The sequence below is a fragment of the Palaemon carinicauda genome, chromosome 37, assembly GCF_036898095.1.
Source record: "Palaemon carinicauda isolate YSFRI2023 chromosome 37, ASM3689809v2, whole genome shotgun sequence".
Taxonomy (NCBI): domain Eukaryota; kingdom Metazoa; phylum Arthropoda; class Malacostraca; order Decapoda; family Palaemonidae; genus Palaemon; species Palaemon carinicauda.
The window spans coordinates 65,411,648-65,438,419 of record NC_090761.1 but is presented as its reverse complement, the minus strand read 5'-3'; the positions used below and the strand labels follow the sequence as shown (position 1 = coordinate 65,438,419).

Below are 26,772 nucleotides of genomic sequence, written 5' to 3'. Positions count from 1 at the left end.
ATTGATAATTAGAAAGATGGCGAAAATTCTTGGAAAGAAAATGAACAATGCATTTTTTTGCATCTGTTTACTTTCTACTTGAATTTAGTCTGTACTTCTGTTTTCAAAATAATGAATGGCAATCCATTAGTTGTTTTTTTTATATTATTATTATTATTATTATTATTATTATTATTATGTTATTATTATTATTATTATTATTATTATTATTGTTGTTGTTATTGTTGCTGTTGTTATTATTATTATTATCATTATTATTATAATTATTATTATTATTATTATTATTATTATTGTTTTGACTGTTATGTTTATTGGTGTCGTTGTTGTTGTCGTTATTATTATTATTATTATTATTATTATTATTATTATTATTATTAAAATTAATTCTTGATAAACGCCTCGACGTCCAGTGAACTATCAACATTTCGGTTCCTGAAAATTTCTGGACATCGAATCCTTACTTTCGAGTTTGGAAATAAACAAAGAAATTTAAAGTCCTCGCTCTTAGTACTTTTACAAAGAAATCCAGCACCATCTGTATTTGTACTTTGAAATTTCTCTATTCTTACATGTTACGACATTCCAGCTCGCGAAGATAGGGAGCTATGTTATGTGTACGCTTTATCGAACACCAGATATTTTCGTTCCAATAGACTTCCGATAGATCGATTATGAATATTTTATTCAAATGGCCTTTTCTTTTTTTGTGGTGCGCAGCATTGTTTATTTTAGTATAAAATGGAAAAGAAATACAATGAGAGTAACTATGAAAGAATCAACACTATACTTCTGATTGATTGATTTAAGTTTCTCTCTCTCTCTCTCTCTCTCTCTCTCTCTCTCTCTCTCTCTCTGTATATATATATATATATATATATACATATATATTATAATATATATACATATATATTATATATATATACATATATATATATATATATATATATATATATATATATAATATATATATAAATATATATATTTATATTGCCTTAAAGTGTGGAAACAAAATTTATTTCTTTTTACTAAATGGTAAGGCCAGTTAAATTAAAATTTTTATCTGTTCATTTATTTATTTTGCCAAATCTTGACCCGAGACATTTTCTCAAATGTAATCATAAAAGTTCGAAATAAACAAACAAGCATAGCAAACAGAAAAGGGAAATAATCAAGGAAAAGACACAAGTAAATATAATATATTGTACAAGAATCACAAGAAAAACACTCAAGTAAATAGAATATGTTGTAAAAGAAAATACAAGAAATTTACTTAAGTGAATAGAATATAATGTAAAAATAAAACAAGAAAAATAATTACGTAAATAGAATATATTGTAAAAAAAAAAACAAGAAAAATACTCAAGTAAATAGAATATTTTGTAAAAAGAAAATACAAAAAAAAAATACTTAAGTAAATAGAATATATTGTAAAAAAACAAGAAAAATAATTACGTGAATAGAATATATTGTAAAAAAAAAAAACAAGAAAAATACTCAAGTAAATAGAACATATTTAAAAAAAAACAAGTAAAATACCTTAGTAAATAAAATATATTTTAAAAGTAAAACCCTTTTCTATCACCACAGCACAGAGTATTTCTTTACCTGGGCAAGTCTCTTCATATTACATATTTTAACCCTGTCCTCTTGGGCCATCTCGTGCGACCCTCGTATCGGAAATCTATCATCGGTTCGACAAAGGGATAATGTTTTTGATTTAGGAGCTACACGGTCGATCGAGAGCCGTCTTCTTATTTCGTAGAGAATGTTGGTAAATACGTTGGTTGTCTCTGGAATATGTATTTCATACACTTCCGGTTTTTATCTTATCAGTTCTTGTGGAAATGATAATATAGCTTAGGCAAATGCATTATTATTTAGGTTTATCGGCTCTTTTGAAAATAATAATGAAATAATTTAGGTAAATACCCTGGTATTTATATAAAACTAGTGTACACAAGCCGTCAAAAATGTCTAAATATTTAGATAGATAGATATGCACACTATTTACTTATCAAAACTAGTGTACCCAAGTCGTCGTAAATGAGGTCCAAAATATTTAGATAGATATGTACACACACACACACACACACACACACGCACACACTGATTCAACCCTTCCCACCCCCTCCCCAGTTCCTAACTACAACAATTTTTCTTTGATTGAGTGGTTTCCGAGTGTGCCTATTGGTGGTACCCCTCTCACCAGGTAATGACTACTCCCTCTCTCCCCTGAGCCTGACATGAAAGAAATATATTACATTATATAAGGGAGATTAGGACACGAAACTTTCTTGTATCTTTATTTCTTTATCAGACTCTTGAGGTTTTCGTTTTGCGTGTTTGCACACTTTTTTTTCAATTCGTCTTCAATCACAAAGATCAAACAAAGATAAAAGTCAAAAGTCCATTAAGTTTTCAAAAGAAGAACGGAATTTTGAATACTACCATAAGAAACCCTGTAGTCGAGATATCAAATCAAGCATTATCTTTATTTCTTTATCATACTCTTGAGATTTTAGTTTTGCTTGTCTTGTGAGCCTTTTCATTTCGTCTTCAACCACGAAGATCAGACAAAGATAAAAGTCTGAAGTCCATTAAGTTTTCAAAAGAAAAACGAATTTTTAATACTACTATAAGAAAACCTGTAATCGAGATATCAAATCAAGCAATGCACTGAAGACTTTGATTTGCATGGAATTTTCTTGGGTAAGGTCATTCTTTTCAGACATTATTCCTAATTTGAAGACTCCATTCATCTTATTACTCTTCTCAGTTATTATGATTGAGATTGGATATTGTACCAACCATGTCTCACACGATCGTACATAGTAACGACATTTCATTTTGTGTATATATTATGCTTGTATCTTCGCTCTCCCCCTCGCACTAAAAAGAACCTGAATAAACATGTATCTTTTTCTCACTGTTAATTGTTAACCGGTGTGGTATCGGTTGAACAAGAAATTTCCTGTTGCATTGAGGTTTTGTATATAAAGGCGAGTATCTGTAATAAAGTTACTCAGTTGCTTTCATCCTGCCTTTGAGTCGCAACCTTCTCTCGGCTCGTCACAATATTCTTTATTGCTTTTCTTAGTAACTCTGTTGAAGGTTGGACTTCTCTTGTGAAATTTTATGTAGTTTAATGTTTAAAGGCCACTCATGAATGCCAGAGGCAAGGGACAGTGAATTTGCCCTAGAGATTGACTATATTACATATGATCAACGCCCTAACCCCCTATCCATCTAAGCTAGGACCAAAGAGGGCCAGACAATGGCTGCTGATAACTCAGCAGATAGACCTATAGGCTTCCCCAAACTTCCTATCCTTAGTTAATTTTTTTTCAGTTTTTTTGTATTTTTGTTAAATATTTATATTGAACGTTCTCTCTCTCTCTCTCTCTCTCTCTCTCTCTCTCTCTCTCTCTCTCTCTCTAAGAAAGCGATAAACTTGCCTATTGATGGATGATAGGTCAAGGAATGTAGAAGTAAGGGTATAGTACCAAATTTGACAGTAGAAATAAATACACAGGGCGTCGAAGATATGAATTGAGGCAGAGAGAGAGAGAGAGGAGAGAGAGAGAGAGAGAGAGAGAGAGAGAGAGAAAAAAAAAACTTTGCACTATGAAGAATAGAGGAAGAGCATGGAAAGATTAATAACATCATAAATAAGAAAAAACGATTGCGAAAATCTTTCCGGACTAGGAAAGATAAGACCCCAATACTTGAAATGAATTAGATCTCCAATCTATGATTATTCTCCAATACAAGAAACTATTCTCTCTCTCTCTCTCTCTCTCTCTCTCTCTCTCTCTCTCTATCCAAGACATGTTTGAAGTAATCAGAAATTCACAAAATGTTTGATGAATTCTAAAGGCTCAAATGTATATCTTTGCTCTCTCTCTCTCTCTCTCTCTCTCTCTCTCTCTCTCTCAAGAGAAGCTCTAAGGAACTTGAATTCACAAAATGTTGATGGATACTAAGAGTTCAAATGCATATCTTTGCAGATCATTACCTTCTCTCTCTCTCTCTCTCTCTCCTCTCTCTCTCTCTCTCTCTCTCGTCTTTTCATTCGAGCATGAGCCGTGAATGCAGTGATGATAATCATATGTTTAGAAGAAAGTTGTAAATTTTTTTCCCTTCATAGAAATCCCTCCACGCCACAATGGACTCCATTATTATCAAACTGCAGAAGTGAAAGTATCTCATTTCGTCGACAATGGACTCTCTTAAGTAGAAGAAGCATTCTGCGGACAAGAATTATTACGAAGCTGTAATTATATGAAAATGAATATGCGAGAAAATTCAAATGAGGTATTTTTTTCCCCCTAAGGAATTTTTTTTTTTTTTTGTACCTGGTTTACGGATGGCTGGAAAGGAGGAGTCTGCCGTGTGGGTGTTTTTTTAAATTAAGAATGATATTTCATTTTCATTGTTTTACTCAAGAATATCATCTTTTGCCAGTAAGGTGGGTTGGTTTTATTTTTTATTGCGAAGTATTTCTTTTTGGTAAGGTGAATTATCATGAAATCATTAGTAAATGTTATTCTAATTAGTTGAGATAATATATATATATATATATATATATAATTATATATACATATATATATAATATATATATATATATATATATAGCATTTAAGGGAAACTTGAATGAGAGAGAGAGAGAGAGAGAGAGGAGAGAGAGAGAGTTAATCAACCTCCATTCATGTACATATTTTTAAAATTCATTTAAGTGCCTCAATCATCATGATAAAAAGTCCAATCCTTAACCATAATTATCTATCTTTACTATAACTCATTATTGGTCTAGATAATTGAATGACTAATTAAGAAACTGTAAAAATTGCAAGTTATTTTATTTTTTATTAATTAAGGCATCCTTAGATCTTCCACGCATGAGATGTTTACTAAGGCAAGGGAAAAGTTGCCTACCAGATGTCTTGAATAACAGGAAACCGTAAAATGGTAATCTCTTCACGTCATTTTGAGGGAATAATAGATCATTTTAAGCTTATTATTTAATTACTGAACGTAATAAATACTTCATAATAAGTGACGAAATCTAAGTGAAAGGTAAAAGACAGGTTCGTGAAAGTATTCCAGTAGTAGTGAGTCGGTGACATATATAAAGGTAGGATTAATTCTGGCTGTTCATAAAATGAATAGAATTTATTTTTTTATTGAATTTTGAACTACGAGAAATAGTACTTCTGAAATTTAGCTTTGTTTTGTTGATGTTAATTAGGAACTATATATTTATATTCATATTTATATTTATATTTATTTAGGAACTACAGCGGTGTTCTTGCCCCGCTAGGTTATAAGAAAACATATTGATAAATAAATCTATTGATTTATAGGACAATATACATTTTTTATTCTTCCTCTATACTCTTTGTCTCTCATACTTCTGTGCAGTAGTATTTAAGACGAATACAGATTTTTTTTTTAATTTGCCAATGGAAGCAGGCAATCATATATTAAAGAGCAAAAAAAAAAAACTTGATCATTTGTTCTTTTAATACCAAATTCCATTCAGTAGCTCAATCTCTCTCTCTCTCTCTCTCTCTCTCTCTCTCTCTCTCTCAAACACATCCATAATCGATGTGTAAAGGGTTTCAATAATTGTTCTCGTTAATTCATATGCTATATTTGAGAATACGTTTGAATCCATAGTGAACAGTCGTGGGGGTGAAATTATTATTGTATAAGTGATAAATTATTTAATATATTCCGTGTAATGACATACAGATCTATATTAGGTGTATTGACCAGACCTTGCAGTGTTGTTCCAGCCTCTCTCTCTCTCTCTCTCTCTCTCTCTCTCTCTCTCTCATTTAGATTATTGTAACACCTTTAATTTCAAGATATCTAATAAAATACCTCTCTCTCTCTCTCTCTCTCTCTCTCTCTCTCCCTCTCTCCCCTTATTACAGCTCACCTTCAGTTTCAAGATATCTAGTAAAACTAAAACATATATTTTGCTCTTTCGCACTTAGAACAAGAAGCACCTCTCTCTCTCTCTCTCTCTCTCTCTCTCTCTCTCTCACCCCTTATTACAGCTCACCTTCAGTTTCAAGATATCTAGTAAAACTAAAACATATCATTTGCTCTTTCACACTTAAAGCAAGAAGCACCTCTCTCTCTCTCTCTCTCTCTCTCTCTCTCTCTCTCTCCCCTTATTGTAGCTCACCTTCAGTTTCAAGATATCTAGTGAAACTAAAACATATATTTTGCTCTTTCGCACTTAGAGCAAGAAGAACATCAGGGGAAGATTCTCTTCCACAAAAATGAGTGGGGGGGGGGGTTGGAAGTTCTCCTAGGAAAGGGGGCGGGGTAGGGGAAGTGTAGGAGGGGTGAGTTGGAACAAAAATTCGTCGTTGGTTTTCGAAAGATATTTGAAAAGATATCTCCTGGTGTGTGACGCTTGAATCTTCTCGGTCCGGTGGTTTTGAGAAGGTTTTCGACTAAGACCATGACCCATCTCTCTCTCTCTCTCTCTCCTCTCTCTCTCTCTCTCTCTCTCTCCTATTGTTGTACCTCATCTTCAGTTTCAAGATATCTAGTAAAACTAAAACATATCCTTTGTTCTTCACACCTTGAGCAAGAAGCAAGAGTCCTCTCTCTCTCTCTCTCTCTCTCTCCTCTCTCTCTCCTATTGTTGTACCTCATCTTCAGTTTCAAGATATCTAGTAAAACTAAAACATATCCTTTGTTCTTTCACACCTTGAGCAAGAAGCAAGAGTCTCTCTCTCTCTCTCTCTCTCTCTCTCTCTCTCTCAACCTGACATTAATCCTGTCTTGATCCTTCGGAACTGTTTCGTTCTCGTGAGCTAAAAAGTGAATTCTTATTCGTTTTTTTTTTCTTCCTCTAGGGTGGTTGATTTTAGTTTGTTTTGTTTCTTTGTCTGATTATGCAAGAAGTCACTTGTGTATATTTATTGAATTTTCAATAAGGTTTGCATAGTGACTAACAACATATAATTGTATTTTGGAAGAGATGGGAATATTTGTTTTGGCTAAAATGCTGTATTGATAGATATACGATTACTTCACATTTTCCACTTTTAAAATAACGAAACCATATGTACCATTACCGTAGAATTTATCTATAAAAATAAATATATATATATATATATATATATATATATAATTTCTGCAAAACTTTTATTGGAGATTATACCTCCTTTTTGAGTATGCTTTTAGGATGTAGTTTTGTATTCCTACAGCTAATACTTTTTTGGTCTATGAAAATATCTGGATTCTTTTTCCTTCCATGTGATTTATATCACGATATCATCCATACTTAAGTTTAACATGAACTTTAATACACTATTAGTCTGAAGTTTTTTGCCTCATTACCTTTTTTTTAGAGTAGTTTTGATTTTATATTGAACTTTTATTGTAAATTCGCTCTTATTTCCCCATCTTAGTTTTTTATTTATGCATTTAACAACAACAACAACAACAACAACAACAACAGTGTAATTTTCCTCCCAGAAAGGATGTTGTGCATACACCTTCGCGTAGTATAGTTACATAAGTGAATTTTTTATATACTTTGTCGGTCGTATTCTTTTTATGATTGTTTTAGGAACTGAACCAAAAAAAAAATTCTTTTGTTTTCTGGATGTTATCTTGGCCCTTGACTTCCGTTCCTCAATATGTAGATGTCAGCATTTACAGAATATTTTTACATATCGCGTTACGTGAAATATAGATTTTGTGTTTCTATGATTTGAGTTTTCATTTTAAATCTCTGTATATATAAGACTTAACGAAGAAAAATGTAAATTTTGATTGTCAATGAAATTTATAATTAAGCTGTAAAGATGAATCTTATGAAATCGTGAGATATGTTTGGATATTGAATATTAAAAAGGTATCCAGTTTTTAAATGTTTTTTATAGTGATATTAAAATGAAAAATGTAAATTTAATTCAAAAGTGTCAGATGAAAAGAGAATTTATAAGTAAAAGTGTAACAGATTTCGAAGTGTTAATGATGAGATATCTATGTAGTACTTTTTTTTCTTAAGTTGGTGATTTTCTTACCTTGTACGGTACCTGTTTTGGGGAACCAAATGAATGTTTTGCCGTTAAACAAGTCCATTTCCTCTTAGAGAAAAGGCAAGTACCCTGCAAACTCTTTAACCACTTTCATTAAATTGATTCTCGTAATTACTCAAGTGCCATATGTGCATGAGATAATATTGAGGGGTAGATGTAGATGGTTTTAGCATGTTCCTCCCAAGAGAGATTAGTTCAAAGTTTCAACTGGGCTTCACAAGGCACTAGAGGAGTTGGAAGGCCCAGGCCTACATGGCTGAGGACTGTGAAACGTGAAGTGGTAAGATCATGAATGGAGAGGTGTTGATTTGGGAGCTCAAGATAGAGACGATTGTTGAAATCTAACCGAGGTCCTTTGCGTTAATTGGCGTAGGAGGAGATGACGATGATGAATTTATGTTTATTAGCGACTTACTCATAGTTATCTCTTAAATTTTTGTAAGCTCACTTTGGATTGTTTCGTACAACTGGTTATTTACATGTTTTTAGAGGTCCAGTTGAGTTACTGAATAAAAAAAAAAAGATATTACATTCTAACTATTTTATCAATTGTAAGACTTCGTTGATCAACATTTATAGTAACATTTATCATGTGTTATTTTTCATTTTCTATACGTAACGGGTAGTTCAAATCTCATCACCACCTCCTACGCCTGTTGACGCAAAGGGCCTCGGTTAGATTTCGCCAATCGTCTATATCTTGAGCTTTTAAATCAATACTTCTCTATTCATCATCTCCTACTTCACGCATCATAGTCCTCACCCATGTAGGCATGGGTCTTCCAACCCTTCTAGTGCATTGTGGAGCCCAGTTTGAATGTAACCTGTGGCTTGAATATAAGTATGTAAAAAATGCAGATCGTATATGACGTGAGAATTTTCTTATATAATGTAGAACAAAATATAAGTGAAATGATTTCTCCTAATAACTTATGATATAAAAATGGAAGAATAGGGAGAGTGGTCATTATTATGGTCATTGTTATTACTTATTTGCTTTTGTTTTGTATTAGGCCTATTGTTATTACTTATTTGCTTTTGTTTTATATTAGGCCTATTGTTATTTCATATTTTCTTTTGTTTTGTATTAGGCCTATTGTTATTACTTATTTGCTTTTGTTTTATATTAGGCCTATTGTTATTTCATATTTTCTTTTGTTTTGTATTAGGCCTATTGTTATTACATATATGCTTTTGTTTTATATTAGGCCTATTGTTATTACATATTTGCCTTTGTTTTGTATTAGGCCTATTGTTAAATTAATTCCCCATTTTCTCATTCCAGGGTGATGGCTGTGGCCGAGGAGGATGTGGGCGTGACCCTCGTCTCCTTCAGTCGCAGTAGGCCTACTCATCGCTCTCACTCCTGTGCTTCCAAGCCCCCAACACCCACCACCCCGCGTCCTCTGCGGCCGCGGAGTACCCGCCGATCCCTGTCCCGCCTTCTGAGCAGGTGTACTGAGAGTGGTGAGGAGGAGGAGGAAGAAGAAGAGGTTCGGCATCAGGAGGCATCTCCTACTCAGTGCCAATACCGCCAAAAGCACGCTGGACTGGGCTCTAACCCCAGCCAGTCGTTAGCCAACGGGACAGCTGCGCCGTCCGGTGGCCTATCCCCGCACGACGCGAAGATCAATCAAATCGGCTTCAGGAGATCGCATTCCTTCTGCGGCGACGCCAAGAGGAGCAACAGCAGTCGCAGGATCAGCTGGCGGAGTAGCAGCAGCAGCAGGAGTTACGACTGCCAGGGCAAACGAGACAGCGTCCTAGGTCCCCCCCACCAAGCCGATGGACAAGCCTGGCCTTATGAGTGCTCCACGCTGAAGACGTCGCGGGAGGTGAAGATGGAGCGGGAGCGGTTGCGGCGGGCCCGCGGCGGCGAAACGCTGTGGGCCGACAAAGAGGATGTCTTCACGAATTTCATGCGCCAAAGCCAAGACCGATTCACCACCTTGCTGGAGGAAAGGGGCTTCACCCACATCCCTCCTCCGGCTGGCTTTGGTGCCCCTACTCGGCCTTCCTCTTTATTGGCAGCCCTAGCTTGTGGTCCAACGAGCCTAGACGAAGGGCAGCTCTCCGGCGCCGCGCACAGGCGTACCGCGTACACCATGCGGCGCTCGGCTACGGCTGGCTTTCCGGGTCCTCTGGACAATAAAGAAAACGAAAACGAGGAATCCGGTGTTTCTGGCGACGCCGAAGAGTCTCCACCGGAATCCGGAGCCAAAGAAGACGACGAGGACGAAGAGGAACCCTGGTGTGATTTACCAGCCTCTCCCCTCAGTCCGCCGTCGCCTTTCCATCACCCTTTCTTCCGCCGGCAGTTGGGTCTGCCCACACCGGTAGCCGATCCCTGGGCTCGTTTCTCCGGCTTCGGCATGCCGCGCCTGCCTCAGGTTTTGCTGGCGCATGCGCAAGCGCAGGCCCAGCAAGAAGCGGCCGCCGCTGCGGCCCGGAACGAAGAATGGAATCCAGGAGGACGGATAAGGGAGTTAGGGAGGACAGATGACTATGGCCCAGAGAAAGTGGAGAGGAGACGTCACAGTGCAAATCCTACTCAAAATGGGCGTGGCCAGTATTGCATGTCTTCAAGGCAACGCATCGTGACTTATTGCGCTGACTCCAATTCATACAAGTAAGTTTACCCTCTTAGTGTTGCCTTTTATGTGTACTTAATTGTCTTTATTGGGTCTTATTTCTTACAAATATGTTTACTGTTACTGTTACCATTAATGTGTACTTTATTGTCTTCCATTGCATCTAGCTCTTACAAGTAAGTTTACTTTTACTGTTATCTTTATTGTGTAATGTATTGTCTTTTTTGCATCTAGTTCTTACAAGTAAGTTTATGATTTATTGTAGCCTTTAGTGTGTAGTTTATTGCCTTTTTTGCGCCTAGTTCTTGAAAGTAAGTTTACTTTTTACTGTTACATTTATTGTATACTTTATTCTTTTAGATGTAGTTCCTACAAGTTCACATTTATCGTAGCATTCATTGTGTACTTTAATGGTGGTGGTGTTTTTTTTTTTTTTTTTTTTTTTTTTTTTTTTTTTTTTTTTTGCATCTAGTTCTTACTTTACGGTTATATCTTCTAGAATTGTGGGGGCTATTTCATAGATGAGAACATTTTATGCAGGCTATGTTAGGCTTTAAAAAGAAGTCTTCTCTCAGTTCGTTTAGGCCTATTTCACCTCATTATTCTCCTTTGCATAGTGAGCCTTAGACCTTTTATGATAGAATTTTTTCTTTCTTTGTTTTTAAAACTATATATATATATATATATATATATATATATATATATATATATATATATATATATATATATATATATATATATATATATATATATATATATATATATATATATATATATATATATATATATATATGTGTATATATATATATATATATATATATTTATATATATATAGATATATATGTGTGTGTATATGCATATATATGTATATATACGTATATATACGTGTATATATAAATATATATATATATATATATATATATATATATATATATGTGTGTGTGTGTGTGTGTGTGTGTGTGTGTGTGTGTTATATGTATGTATTTTATGTGTGGAGAGAGAGAGAGAGAGAGAGAGAGAGAGAGAGAGAGAGAGAGAGAGAGAGAGAGAGAGAGAGAGAGAGAGAGAGAGAGAGAGAGAATATAACCAACTACATACTAGCTATATCAACCAAAACACTAAAGAATTAAAGTAAAAAAATAAGAAAAAGGGAAGGAACCTCCCTCAAAGGAAACCATTTACCTCGCCTTTTAAAAGTAGGAAGATTATAGGAATCATGGAAAACAGAAGGTGGAACAGGAATAAATGACCCAAGAGAGCAATCGGTTTATTGCTGATCTTCATTAAGTTCGCGAAGGAGGATGTTGGTGATTGGCCAATGATGAATGGCATCCTCCGTCGTCTCAGCCAATCAGAGTGCCAGAGAGTAGGCGCCCTCCGTCGTGTCAGCCAATCACAGGGCGAGAGAGTAGGCTTCCTCCGTCGCCTCAGCCAATCAGAGGGCGAGAGAGTCAATCTGTTTATGAATGAATTGTAATGAGTAAATGCAACTTAGACGACATTATAGGAGGAGGTCGTGACCTTCCTTGGGGGGGTTGGTGCTGTCGGTGCACCTCACACAGCGAACTGTAGACATTACTTAGGGATATATGCAGCGTCCTGTAGGCCCCAAGATGCAACCACTTTTTAACTTTCTACTTTCCCGTGAATACTCTCTCTTTTAACCAGCTTAACTGTTCTTAAAATATTTTATATATTAATTGTTAATTACTTTTCTTGTAGTTTCCTTATTTCCTTTCCGCACTGTGCTATTTTCCCTGTTGGAGCCCTCGGGCTTAGAGAATTCTGCTTTTCCAACTAGGGTTGCTACTTAGCAATTGATAATAATAATAATAATAATAATAATAATAATAACAACTGAGGTATTTTCTCCCTTTATCCTTTGACATTCAATGGCCTTCCTGGCCCCTGCACCAAACCCTACGATCCAAATTCCATAAAACAAACTATCATAAGAACAATATCCCAAAAAGCCTCTTATCCAAAAGGGATTTTTCCCATATCTGTTGCTTTTTAATTGATATGTCGACGCAGGTCGCTCTTTTATTATTCAGATTTTTTTTAGGAAAGAGTATTTTTTATTTCATAAATTCCCATTTGCTTTCAACACGACGAGGAGAAAGCCGATAAAAAAATAAGACTGCGTCAACCATTGGTAAAACTTTTTGAGCGTATGAAACCTCCCTGGTGAAATTTATTTTTTTGTTGTTGGTATTTTTTTTCTGCATTCTCTCGAGCCTTTAAACAGGAATAGAATTTCCTCTCTTGAATCTCTTGAACAGGAATAGGATTTTCTTCTCTCGAGCCTTTAAACATGAATAGAATTTCCTCTCTTGAACCTTTGAACAGGAATTGAATTTCCTCTTGAGCCTTTAAACAGGAATAGAATTTCCTCTCTTGAATCTTTGAATAGGAATAGAATTTCCTCTCTTGAACCTTTAAACAGGAATAGAATTTCCTCTCTTGAATCTTTTGAACAGGAATAGGATTTTCCCCTCTCGAACCTTTAAACAGGAATAGAATTTCCTCTCTTGAATCTTTTGAACAGGAATAGGATTTTCCCCTCTCGAACCTTTAAACAGGAATAGAATTTCCTCTCTTGAACCTTTAAACAGGAATAGAATTTCTTCTCTTGAATCTTTTGAACAGGAATAGGATTTTCCCCTCTCGAACCTTTAAACAGGAATAGAATTTCCTCTCTTGAACCTTTAAACAGGAATAGAATTTCCTCTCTTGAATCTTTTGAACAGGAATAGGATTTTCCCCTCTCGAACCTTTAAACAGGAATAGAATTTCCTCTCTTGAACCTTTAAACAGGAATAGAATTTCCTCTCTTGAATCTTTTGAACAGGAATAGGATTTTCCCCTCTCGAACCTTTAAACAGGAATAGAATTTCCTCTCTTGAACCTTTAAACAGGAATAGAATTTCCTCTCTTGAATCTTTTGAACAGGAATAGGATTTTCCCCTCTCGAACCTTTAAACAGGAATAGAATTTCCTCTCTTGAATCTTTTGAACAGGAATAGGATTTTCCCCTCTCGAACCTTTAAACAGGAATAGAATTTCCTCTCTTGAACCTTTAAACAGGAATAGAATTTCCTCTCTTGAATCTTTTGAACAGGAATAGGATTTTCCCCTCTCGAACCTTTAAACAGGAATAGAATTTCCTCTCTTGAATCTTTTGAACAGGAATAGGATTTTCCCCTCTCGAACCTTTAAACAGGAATAGAATTTCCTCTCTTGAACCTTTAAACAGGAATAGAATTTCCTCTCTTGAATCTTTTGAACAGGAATAGGATTTTCCCCTCTCGAACCTTTAAACAGGAATAGAATTTCCTCTCTTGAATCTTTTGAACAGGAATAGGATTTTCCCCTCTCGAACCTTTAAACAGGAATAGAATTTCCTCTCTTGAATCTTTTGAACAGGAATAGGATTTTCCCCTCTCGAACCTTTAAACAGGAATAGAATTTCCTCTCTTGAACCTTTAAACAGGAATAGAATTTCCTCTCTTGAATCTTTTGAACAGGAATAGGATTTTCCCCTCTCGAACCTTTAAACAGGAATAGAATTTCCTCTCTTGAATCTTTTGAACAGGAATAGGATTTTCCCCTCTCGAACCTTTAAACAGGAATAGAATTTCCTCTCTTGAACCTTTAAACAGGAATAGAATTTCCTCTCTTGAATCTTTTGAACAGGAATAGGATTTTCCCCTCTCGAACCTTTAAACAGGAATAGAATTTCCTCTCTTGAATCTTTTGAACAGGAATAGGATTTTCCCCTCTCGAACCTTTAAACAGGAATAGAATTTCCTCTCTTGAACCTTTAAACAGGAATAGAATTTCCTCTCTTGAATCTTTTGAACAGGAATAGGATTTTCCCCTCTCGAACCTTTAAACAGGAATAGAATTTCCTCTCTTGAATCTTTTGAACAGGAATAGGATTTTCCCCTCTCGAACCTTTAAACAGGAATAGAATTTCCTCTCTTGAATCTTTTGAACAGGAATAGGATTTTCCCCTCTCGAACCTTTAAACAGGAATAGAATTTCCTCTCTTGAATCTTTTGAACAGGAATAGGATTTTCCCCTCTCGAACCTTTAAACAGGAATAGAATTTCCTCTCTTGAACCTTTAAACAGGAATAGAATTTCCTCTCTTGAATCTTTTGAACAGGAATAGGATTTTCCCCTCTCGAACCTTTAAACAGGAATAGAATTTCCTCTCTTGAATCTTTTGAACAGGAATAGGATTTTCCCCTCTCGAACCTTTAAACAGGAATAGAATTTCCTCTCTTGAATCTTTTGAACAGGAATAGGATTTTCCCCTCTCGAACCTTTAAACAGGAATAGAATTTCCTCTCTTGAACCTTTAAACAGGAATAGAATTTCCTCTCTTGAATCTTTTGAACAGGAATAGGATTTTCCCCTCTCGAACCTTTAAACAGGAATAGAATTTCCTCTCTTGAACCTTTAAACAGGAATAGAATTTCCTCTCTTGAATCTTTTGAACAGGAATAGGATTTTCCCCTCTCGAACCTTTAAACAGGAATAGAATTTCCTCTCTTGAATCTTTTGAACAGGAATAGGATTTTCCCCTCTCGAACCTTTAAACAGGAATAGAATTTCCTCTCTTGAACCTTTAAACAGGAATAGAATTTCCTCTCTTGAATCTTTTGAACAGGAATAGGATTTTCCCCTCTCGAACCTTTAAACAGGAATAGAATTTCCTCTCTTGAATCTTTTGAACAGGAATAGGATTTTCCCCTCTCGAACCTTTAAACAGGAATAGAATTTCCTCTCTTGAATCTTTTGAACAGGAATAGGATTTTCCCCTCTCGAACCTTTAAACAGGAATAGAATTTCCTCTCTTGAACCTTTAAACAGGAATAGAATTTCCTCTCTTGAATCTTTTGAACAGGAATAGGATTTTCCCCTCTCGAACCTTTAAACAGGAATAGAATTTCCTCTCTTGAATCTTTTGAACAGGAATAGGATTTTCCCCTCTCGAACCTTTAAACAGGAATAGAATTTCCTCTCTTGAACCTTTAAACAGGAATAGAATTTCCTCTCTTGAATCTTTTGAACAGGAATAGGATTTTCCCCTCTCGAACCTTTAAACAGGAATAGAATTTCCTCTCTTGAACCTTTAAACAGGAATAGAATTTCCTCTCTTGAATCTTTTGAACAGGAATAGGATTTTCCCCTCTCGAACCTTTAAACAGGAATAGAATTTCCTCTCTTGAATCTTTTGAACAGGAATAAGATTTTCCCCTCTCGAACCTTTAAACAGGAATAGAATTTCCTCTCTTGAACCTTTAAACAGGAATAGAATTTCCTCTCTTGAATCTTTTGAACAGGAATAGGATTTTCCCCTCTCGAACCTTTAAACAGGAATAGAATTTCCTCTCTTGAATCTTTTGAACAGGAATAGGATTTTCCCCTCTCGAACCTTTAAACAGGAATAGAATTTCCTCTCTTGAATCTTTTGAACAGGAATAGGATTTTCCCCTCTCGAACCTTTAAACAGGAATAGAATTTCCTCTCTTGAACCTTTAAACAGGAATAGAATTTCCTCTCTTGAATCTTTTGAACAGGAATAGGATTTTCCCCTCTCGAACCTTTAAACAGGAATAGAATTTCCTCTCTTGAATCTTTAAACAGGAATAGAATTTCCTCTCTTGAATCTTTTGAACAGGAATAGGATTTTCCCCTCTCGAACCTTTAAACAGGAATAGAATTTCCTCTCTTGAATCTTTTGAACAGGAATAGGATTTTCCCCTCTCGAACCTTTAAACAGGAATAGAATTTCCTCTCTTGAATCTTTTGAACAGGAATAGGATTTTCCCCTCTCGAACCTTTAAACAGGAATAGAATTTCCTCTCTTGAATCTTTTGAACAGGAATAGGATTTTCCCCTCTCGAACCTTTAAACAGGAATAGAATTTCCTCTCTTGAATCTTTAAACAGGAATAGAATTTCCTCTCTTGAATCTTTTGAACAGGAATAGGATTTTCCCCTCTCGAACCTTTAAACAGGAATAGAATTTCCTCTCTTGAATCTTTTGAACAGGAATAGGATTTTCCCCTCTCGAACCTTTAAACAGGAATAGAATTTCCTCTCTTGAACCTTTAAACAGGAATAGAATTTCCTCTCTTGAATCTTTTGAACAGGAATAGGATTTTCCCCTCTCGAACCTTTAAACAGGAATAGAATTTCCTCTCTTGAATCTTTTGAACAGGAATAGGATTTTCCCCTCTCGAACCTTTAAACAGGAATAGAATTTCCTCTCTTGAACCTTTAAACAGGAATAGAATTTCCTCTCTTGAATCTTTTGAACAGGAATAGGATTTTCCCCTCTCGAACCTTTAAACAGGAATAGAATTTCCTCTCTTGAACCTTTAAACAGGAATAGAATTTCCTCTCTTGAATCTTTTGAACAGGAATAGGATTTTCCCCTCTCGAACCTTTAAACAGGAATAGAATTTCCTCTCTTGAATCTTTTGAACAGGAATAGGATTTTCCCCTCTCGAACCTTTAAACAGGAATAGAATTTCCTCTCTTGAACCTTTAAACAGGAATAGAATTTCCTCTCTTGAATCTTTTGAACAGGAATAGGATTTTCCCCTCTCGAACCTTTAAACAGGAATAGAATTTCCTCTCTTGAACCTTTAAACAGGAATAGAATTTCCTCTCTTGAATCTTTTGAACAGGAATAGGATTTTCCCCTCTCGAACCTTTAAACAGGAATAGAATTTCCTCTCTTGAATCTTTTGAACAGGAATAGGATTTTCCCCTCTCGAACCTTTAAACAGGAATAGAATTTCCTCTCTTGAATCTTTTGAACAGGAATAGGATTTTCCCCTCTCGAACCTTTAAACAGGAATAGAATTTCCTCTCTTGAATCTTTAAACAGGAATAGAATTTCCTCTCTTGAATCTTTTGAACAGGAATAGGATTTTCCCCTCTCGAACCTTTAAACAGGAATAGAATTTCCTCTCTTGAACCTTTAAACAGGAATAGAATTTCCTCTCTTGAATCTTTTGAACAGGAATAGGATTTTCCCCTCTCGAACCTTTAAACAGGAATAGAATTTCCTCTCTTGAATCTTTTGAACAGGAATAGGATTTTCCCCTCTCGAACCTTTAAACAGGAATAGAATTTCCTCTCTTGAATCTTTTGAACAGGAATAGGATTTTCCCCTCTCGAACCTTTAAACAGGAATAGAATTTCCTCTCTTGAACCTTTAAACAGGAATAGAATTTCCTCTCTTGAATCTTTTGAACAGGAATAGGATTTTCCCCTCTCGAACCTTTAAACAGGAATAGAATTTCCTCTCTTGAACCTTTAAACAGGAATAGAATTTCCTCTCTTGAATCTTTTGAACAGGAATAGGATTTTCCCCTCTCGAACCTTTAAACAGGAATAGAATTTCCTCTCTTGAACCTTTAAACAGGAATAGAATTTCCTCTCTTGAATCTTTTGAACAGGAATAGGATTTTCCCCTCTCGAACCTTTAAACAGGAATAGAATTTCCTCTCTTGAATCTTTTGAACAGGAATAGGATTTTCCCCTCTCGAACCTTTAAACAGGAATAGAATTTCCTCTCTTGAATCTTTTGAACAGGAATAGGATTTTCCCCTCTCGAACCTTTAAACAGGAATAGAATTTCCTCTCTTGAATCTTTTGAACAGGAATAGGATTTTCCCCTCTCGAACCTTTAAACAGGAATAGAATTTCCTCTCTTGAATCTTTAAACAGGAATAGAATTTCCTCTCTTGAATCTTTTGAACAGGAATAGGATTTTCCCCTCTCGAACCTTTAAACAGGAATAGAATTTCCTCTCTTGAATCTTTTGAACAGGAATAGGATTTTCCCCTCTCGAACCTTTAAACAGGAATAGAATTTCCTCTCTTGAATCTTTTGAACAGGAATAGGATTTTCCCCTCTCGAACCTTTAAACAGGAATAGAATTTCCTCTCTTGAATCTTTTGAACAGGAATAGAATTTCCTCTCTTGAACCTTTAAACAGGAATAGAATTTCCTCTCTTGAATCTTTTGAACAGGAATAGGATTTTCCCCTCTCGAACCTTTAAACAGGAATAGAATTTCCTCTCTTGAATCTTTTGAACAGGAATAGAATTTCCTCTCTTGAACCTTTAAACAGGAATAGAATTTCCTCTCTTGAATCTTTTGAACAGGAATAGGATTTTCCCCTCTCGAACCTTTAAACAGGAATAGAATTTCCTCTCTTGAATCTTTTGAACAGGAATAGAATTTCCTCTCTTGAACCTTTAAACAGGAATAGAATTTCCTCTCTTGAATCTTTTGAACAGGAATAGGATTTTCCCCTCTCGAACCTTTAAACAGGAATAGAATTTCCTCTCTTGAATCTTTTGAACAGGAATAGGATTTTCCCCTCTCGAACCTTTAAACAGGAATAGAATTTCCTCTCTTGAATCTTTTGAACAGGAATAGGATTTTCCCCTCTCGAACCTTTAAACAGGAATAGAATTTCCTCTCTTGAATCTTTAAACAGGAATAGAATTTCCTCTCTTGAATCTTTTGAACAGGAATAGGATTTTCCCCTCTCGAACCTTTAAACAGGAATAGAATTTCCTCTCTTGAACCTTTAAACAGGAATAGAATTTCCTCTCTTGAATCTTTTGAACAGGAATAGGATTTTCCCCTCTCGAACCTTTAAACAGGAATAGAATTTCCTCTCTTGAACCTTTAAACAGGAATAGAATTTCCTTTCTTGAATCTTTTGAACAGGAATAGGATTTTCCCCTCTCGAACCTTTAAACAGGAATAGAATTTCCTCTCTTGAACCTTTAAACAGGAATAGAATTTCCTCTCTTGAATCTTTTGAACAGGAATAGGATTTTCCCCTCTCGAACCTTTAAACAGGAATAGAATTTCCTCTCTTGAACCTTTAAACAGGAATAGAATTTCCTCTCTTGAATCTTTTGAACAGGAATAGGATTTTCCCCTCTCGAACCTTTAAACAGGAATAGAATTTCCTCTCTTGAATCTTTTGAACAGGAATAGGATTTTCCCCTCTCGAACCTTTAAACAGGAATAGAATTTCCTCTCTTGAACCTTTAAACAGGAATAGAATTTCCTCTCTTGAATCTTTTGAACAGGAATAGGATTTTCCCCTCTCGAACCTTTAAACAGGAATAGAATTTCCTCTCTTGAATCTTTTGAACAGGAATAGGATTTTCCCCTCTCGAACCTTTAAACAGGAATAGAATTTCCTCTCTTGAATCTTTTGAACAGGAATAGGATTTTCCCCTCTCGAACCTTTAAACAGGAATAGAATTTCCTCTCTTGAATCTTTTGAACAGGAATAGGATTTTCCCCTCTCGAACCTTTAAACAGGAATAGAATTTCCTCTCTTGAACCTTTAAACAGGAATAGAATTTCCTCTCTTGAATCTTTTGAACAGGAATAGGATTTTCCCCTCTCGAACCTTTAAACAGGAATAGAATTTCCTCTCTTGAACCTTTAAACAGGAATAGAATTTCCTCTCTTGAATCTTTTGAACAGGAATAGGATTTTCCCCTCTCGAACCTTTAAACAGGAATAGAATTTCCTCTCTTGAATCTTTTGAACAGGAATAGGATTTTCCCCTCTCGAACCTTTAAACAGGAATAGAATTTCCTCTCTTGAATCTTTTGAACAGGAATAGGATTTTCCCCTCTCGAACCTTTAAACAGGAATAGAATTTCCTCTCTTGAATCTTTTGAACAGGAATAGGATTTTCCCCTCTCGAACCTTTAAACAGGAATAGAATTTCCTCTCTTGAATCTTTTGAACAGGAATAGGATTTTCCCCTCTCGAACCTTTAAACAGGAATAGAATTTCCTCTCTTGAACCTTTAAACAGGAATAGAATTTCCTCTCTTGAATCTTTTGAACAGGAATAGGATTTTCCCCTCTCGAACCTTTAAACAGGAATAGAATTTCCTCTCTTGAATCTTTTGAACAGGAATAGGATTTTCCCCTCTCGAACCTTTAAACAGGAATAGAATTTCCTCTCTTGAATCTTTTGAACAGGAATAGGATTTTCCCCTCTCGAACCTTTAAACAGGAATAGAATTTCCTCTCTTGAATCTTTTGAACAGGAATAGGATTTTCCCCTCTCGAACCTTTAAACAGGAATAGAATTTCCTCTCTTGAATCTTTAAACAGGAATAGAATTTCCTCTCTTGAATCTTTTGAACAGGAATAGGATTTTCCCCTCTCGAACCTTTAAACAGGAATAGAATTTCCTCTCTTGAACCTTTAAACAGGAATAGAATTTCCTCTCTTGAATCTTTTGAACAGGAATAGGATTTTCCCCTCTCGAACCTTTAAACAGGAATAGAATTTCCTCTCTTGAACCTTTAAACAGGAATAGAATTTCCTCTCTTGAATCTTTTGAACAGGAATAGGATTTTCCCCTCTCGAACCTTTAAACAGGAATAGAATTTCCTCTCTTGAATCTTTTGAACAGGAATAGGATTTTCCCCTCTCGAACCTTTAAACAGGAATAGAATTTCCTCTCTTGAACCTTTAAACAGGAATAGAATTTCCTCTCTTGAATCTTTTGAACAGGAATAGGATTTTCCCCTCTCGAACCTTTAAACAGGAATAGAATTTCCTCTCTTGAATCTTTAAACAGGAATAGAATTTCCTCTCTTGAATCTTTTGAACAGGAATAGGATTTTCCCCTCTCGAACCTTTAAACAGGAATAGAATTTCCTCTCTTGAACCTTTAAACAGGAATAGAATTTCCTCTCTTGAATCTTTTGAACAGGAATAGGATTTTCCCCTCTCGAACCTTTAAACAGGAATAGAATTTCCTCTCTTGAACCTTTAAACAGGAATAGAATTTCCTCTCTTGAATCTTTTGAACAGGAATAGGATTTTCCCCTCTCGAACCTTTAAACAGGAATAGAATTTCCTCTCTTGAATCTTTAAACAGGAATAGAATTTCCTCTCTTGAATCTTTTGAACAGGAATAGGATTTTCCCCTCTCGAACCTTTAAACAGGAATAGAATTTCCTCTCTTGAACCTTTAAACAGGAATAGAATTTCCTCTCTTGAATCTTTTGAACAGGAATAGGATTTTCCCCTCTCGAACCTTTAAACAGGAATAGAATTTCCTCTCTTGAACCTTTAAACAGGAATAGAATTTCCTCTCTTGAATCTTTTGAACAGGAATAGGATTTTCCCCTCTCGAACCTTTAAACAGGAATAGAATTTCCTCTCTTGAATCTTTTGAACAGGAATAGGATTTTCCCCTCTCGAACCTTTAAACAGGAATAGAATTTCCTCTCTTGAACCTTTAAACAGGAATAGAATTTCCTCTCTTGAATCTTTTGAACAGGAATAGGATTTTCCCCTCTCGAACCTTTAAACAGGAATAGAATTTCCTCTCTTGAACCTTTAAACAGGAATAGAATTTCCTCTCTTGAATCTTTTGAACAGGAATAGGATTTTCCCCTCTCGAACCTTTAAACAGGAATAGAATTTCCTCTCTTGAACCTTTAAACAGGAATAGAATTTCCTCTCTTGAATCTTTTGAACAGGAATAGGATTTTCCCCTCTCGAACCTTTAAACAGGAATAGAATTTCCTCTCTTGAATCTTTTGAACAGGAATAGGATTTTCCCCTCTCGAACCTTTAAACAGGAATAGAATTTCCTCTCTTGAACCTTTAAACAGGAATAGAATTTCCTCTCTTGAATCTTTTGAACAGGAATAGGATTTTCCCCTCTCGAACCTTTAAACAGGAATAGAATTTCCTCTCTTGAACCTTTAAACAGGAATAGAATTTCCTCTCTTGAATCTTTTGAACAGGAATAGGATTTTCCCCTCTCGAACCTTTAAACAGGAATAGAATTTCCTCTCTTGAATCTTTTGAACAGGAATAGGATTTTCCCCTCTCGAACCTTTAAACAGGAATAGAATTTCCTCTCTTGAATCTTTTGAACAGGAATAGGATTTTCCCCTCTCGAACCTTTAAACAGGAATAGAATTTCCTCTCTTGAATCTTTTGAACAGGAATAGGATTTTCCCCTCTCGAACCTTTAAACAGGAATAGAATTTCCTCTCTTGAATCTTTTGAACAGGAATAGGATTTTCCCCTCTCGAACCTTTAAACAGGAATAGAATTTCCTCTCTTGAACCTTTAAACAGGAATAGAATTTCCTCTCTTGAATCTTTTGAACAGGAATAGGATTTTCCCCTCTCGAACCTTTAAACAGGAATAGAATTTCCTCTCTTGAATCTTTTGAACAGGAATAGGATTTTCCCCTCTCGAACCTTTAAACAGGAATAGAATTTCCTCTCTTGAATCTTTTGAACAGGAATAGGATTTTCCCCTCTCGAACCTTTAAACAGGAATAGAATTTCCTCTCTTGAATCTTTTGAACAGGAATAGGATTTTCCCCTCTCGAACCTTTAAACAGGAATAGAATTTCCTCTCTTGAATCTTTAAACAGGAATAGAATTTCCTCTCTTGAATCTTTTGAACAGGAATAGGATTTTCCCCTCTCGAACCTTTAAACAGGAATAGAATTTCCTCTCTTGAACCTTTAAACAGGAATAGAATTTCCTCTCTTGAATCTTTTGAACAGGAATAGGATTTTCCCCTCTCGAACCTTTAAACAGGAATAGAATTTCCTCTCTTGAACCTTTAAACAGGAATAGAATTTCCTCTCTTGAATCTTTTGAACAGGAATAGGATTTTCCCCTCTCGAACCTTTAAACAGGAATAGAATTTCCTCTCTTGAATCTTTTGAACAGGAATAGGATTTTCCCCTCTCGAACCTTTAAACAGGAATAGAATTTCCTCTCTTGAACCTTTAAACAGGAATAGAATTTCCTCTCTTGAATCTTTTGAACAGGAATAGGATTTTCCCCTCTCGAACCTTTAAACAGGAATAGAATTTCCTCTCTTGAATCTTTAAACAGGAATAGAATTTCCTCTCTTGAATCTTTTGAACAGGAATAGGATTTTCCCCTCTCGAACCTTTAAACAGGAATAGAATTTCCTCTCTTGAACCTTTAAACAGGAATAGAATTTCCTCTCTTGAATCTTTTGAACAGGAATAGGATTTTCCCCTCTCGAACCTTTAAACAGGAATAGAATTTCCTCTCTTGAACCTTTAAACAGGAATAGAATTTCCTCTCTTGAATCTTTTGAACAGGAATAGGATTTTCCCCTCTCGAACCTTTAAACAGGAATAGAATTTCCTCTCTTGAATCTTTAAACAGGAATAGAATTTCCTCTCTTGAATCTTTTGAACAGGAATAGGATTTTCCCCTCTCGAACCTTTAAACAGGAATAGAATTTCCTCTCTTGAACCTTTAAACAGGAATAGAATTTCCTCTCTTGAATCTTTTGAACAGGAATAGGATTTTCCCCTCTCGAACCTTTAAACAGGAATAGAATTTCCTCTCTTGAACCTTTAAACAGGAATAGAATTTCCTCTCTTGAATCTTTTGAACAGGAATAGGATTTTCCCCTCTCGAACCTTTAAACAGGAATAGAATTTCCTCTCTTGAATCTTTTGAACAGGAATAGGATTTTCCCCTCTCGAACCTTTAAACAGGAATAGAATTTCCTCTCTTGAACCTTTAAACAGGAATAGAATTTCCTCTCTTGAATCTTTTGAACAGGAATAGGATTTTCCCCTCTCGAACCTTTAAACAGGAATAGAATTTCCTCTCTTGAACCTTTAAACAGGAATAGAATTTCCTCTCTTGAATCTTTTGAACAGGAATAGGATTTTCCCCTCTCGAACCTTTAAACAGGAATAGAATTTCCTCTCTTGAACCTTTAAACAGGAATAGAATTTCCTCTCTTGAATCTTTTGAACAGGAATAGGATTTTCCCCTCTCGAACCTTTAAACAGGAATAGAATTTCCTCTCTTGAATCTTTTGAACAGGAATAGGATTTTCCCCTCTCGAACCTTTAAACAGGAATAGAATTTCCTCTCTTGAACCTTTAAACAGGAATAGAATTTCCTCTCTTGAATCTTTTGAACAGGAATAGGATTTTCCCCTCTCGAACCTTTAAACAGGAATAGAATTTCCTCTCTTGAACCTTTAAACAGGAATAGAATTTCCTCTCTTGAATCTTTTGAACAGGAATAGGATTTTCCCCTCTCGAACCTTTAAACAGGAATAGAATTTCCTCTCTTGAATCTTTTGAACAGGAATAGGATTTTCCCCTCTCGAACCTTTAAACAGGAATAGAATTTCCTCTCTTGAATCTTTTGAACAGGAATAGGATTTTCCCCTCTCGAACCTTTAAACAGGAATAGAATTTCCTCTCTTGAATCTTTTGAACAGGAATAGGATTTTCCCCTCTCGAACCTTTAAACAGGAATAGAATTTCCTCTCTTGAACCTTTAAACAGGAATAGAATTTCCTCTCTTGAATCTTTTGAACAGGAATAGGATTTTCCCCTCTCGAACCTTTAAACAGGAATAGAATTTCCTCTCTTGAATCTTTTGAACAGGAATAGGATTTTCCCCTCTCGAACCTTTAAACAGGAATAGAATTTCCTCTCTTGAACCTTTAAACAGGAATAGAATTTCCTCTCTTGAATCTTTTGAACAGGAATAGGATTTTCCCCTCTCGAACCTTTAAACAGGAATAGAATTTCCTCTCTTGAACCTTTAAACAGGAATAGAATTTCCTCTCTTGAATCTTTTGAACAGGAATAGGATTTTCCCCTCTCGAACCTTTAAACAGGAATAGAATTTCCTCTCTTGAACCTTTAAACAGGAATAGAATTTCCTCTCTTGAATCTTTTGAACAGGAATAGGATTTTCCCCTCTCGAACCTTTAAACAGGAATAGAATTTCCTCTCTTGAACCTTTAAACAGGAATAGAATTTCCTCTCTTGAATCTTTTGAACAGGAATAGGATTTTCCCCTCTCGAACCTTTAAACAGGAATAGAATTTCCTCTCTTGAACCTTTAAACAGGAATAGAATTTCCTCTCTTGAATCTTTTGAACAGGAATAGGATTTTCCCCTCTCGAACCTTTAAACAGGAATAGAATTTCCTCTCTTGAACCTTTAAACAGGAATAGAATTTCCTCTCTTGAATCTTTTGAACAGGAATAGGATTTTCCCCTCTCGAACCTTTAAACAGGAATAGAATTTCCTTTCTTGAATCTTTTGAACAGGAATAGGATTTTCCCCTCTCGAACCTTTAAACAGGAATAGAATTTCCTCTCTTGAACCTTTAAACAGGAATAGAATTTCCTCTCTTGAATCTTTTGAACAGGAATAGGATTTTCCCCTCTCGAACCTTTAAACAGGAATAGAATTTCCTCTCTTGAACCTTTAAACAGGAATAGAATTTCCTCTCTTGAATCTTTTGAACAGGAATAGGATTTTCCCCTCTCGAACCTTTAAACAGGAATAGAATTTCCTCTCTTGAATCTTTTGAACAGGAATAGGATTTTCCCCTCTCGAACCTTTAAACAGGAATAGAATTTCCTCTCTCGAACCTTTAAACAGGAATAGAATTTCCTCTCTTGAATATTTTGAACAGGAATAGGATTTTCCCCTCTCGAACCTTTAAACAGGAATAGAATTTCCTCTCTTGAATCTTTTGAACAGGAATAGGATTTTCCTCTCTCGAACCTTTAAACAGGAATAGAATTTCCCCTCTCGAACCTTTAAACAGGAATAGAATTTCCTCTCTTGAATCTTTTGAACAGGAATAGGATTTTCCCCTCTCGAACCTTTAAACAGGAATAGAATTTCCTCTCTTGAATCTTTTGAACAGGAATAGGATTTTCCCCTCTCGAACCTTTAAACAGGAATAGAATTTCCTCTCTTGAATCTTTTGAACAGGAATAGGATTTTCCCCTCTCGAACCTTTAAACAGGAATAGAATTTCCTCTCTTGAACCTTTAAACAGGAATAGAATTTCCTCTCTTGAATCTTTTGAACAGGAATAGGATTTTCCCCTCTCGAACCTTTAAACAGGAATAGAATTTCCTCTCTTGAATCTTTTGAACAGGAATAGGATTTTCCCCTCTCGAACCTTTAAACAGGAATAGAATTTCCTCTCTTGAATCTTTTGAACAGGAATAGGATTTTC

The 26,772-nt window shown here is 35.5% G+C and overlaps 1 protein-coding gene across 2 annotated transcripts in view; it reads left to right on the top strand.

Annotated features, from left to right (window-relative positions):
* Window positions 1–26,772, top strand: part of LOC137629741 (FYVE, RhoGEF and PH domain-containing protein 2-like) — a 475,513-nt gene that overhangs the window by 351,251 nt on the left and 97,490 nt on the right. For both annotated transcript variants that reach the window (XM_068361338.1, XM_068361337.1), the window contains exon 2: window positions 9,358–10,701. In XM_068361338.1, the coding sequence (XP_068217439.1) occupies window positions 9,362–10,701 (1,340 nt within the window). In that variant the 5' untranslated portion in view covers window positions 9,358–9,361. The remainder of the gene's footprint in view (window positions 1–9,357; window positions 10,702–26,772) is intronic.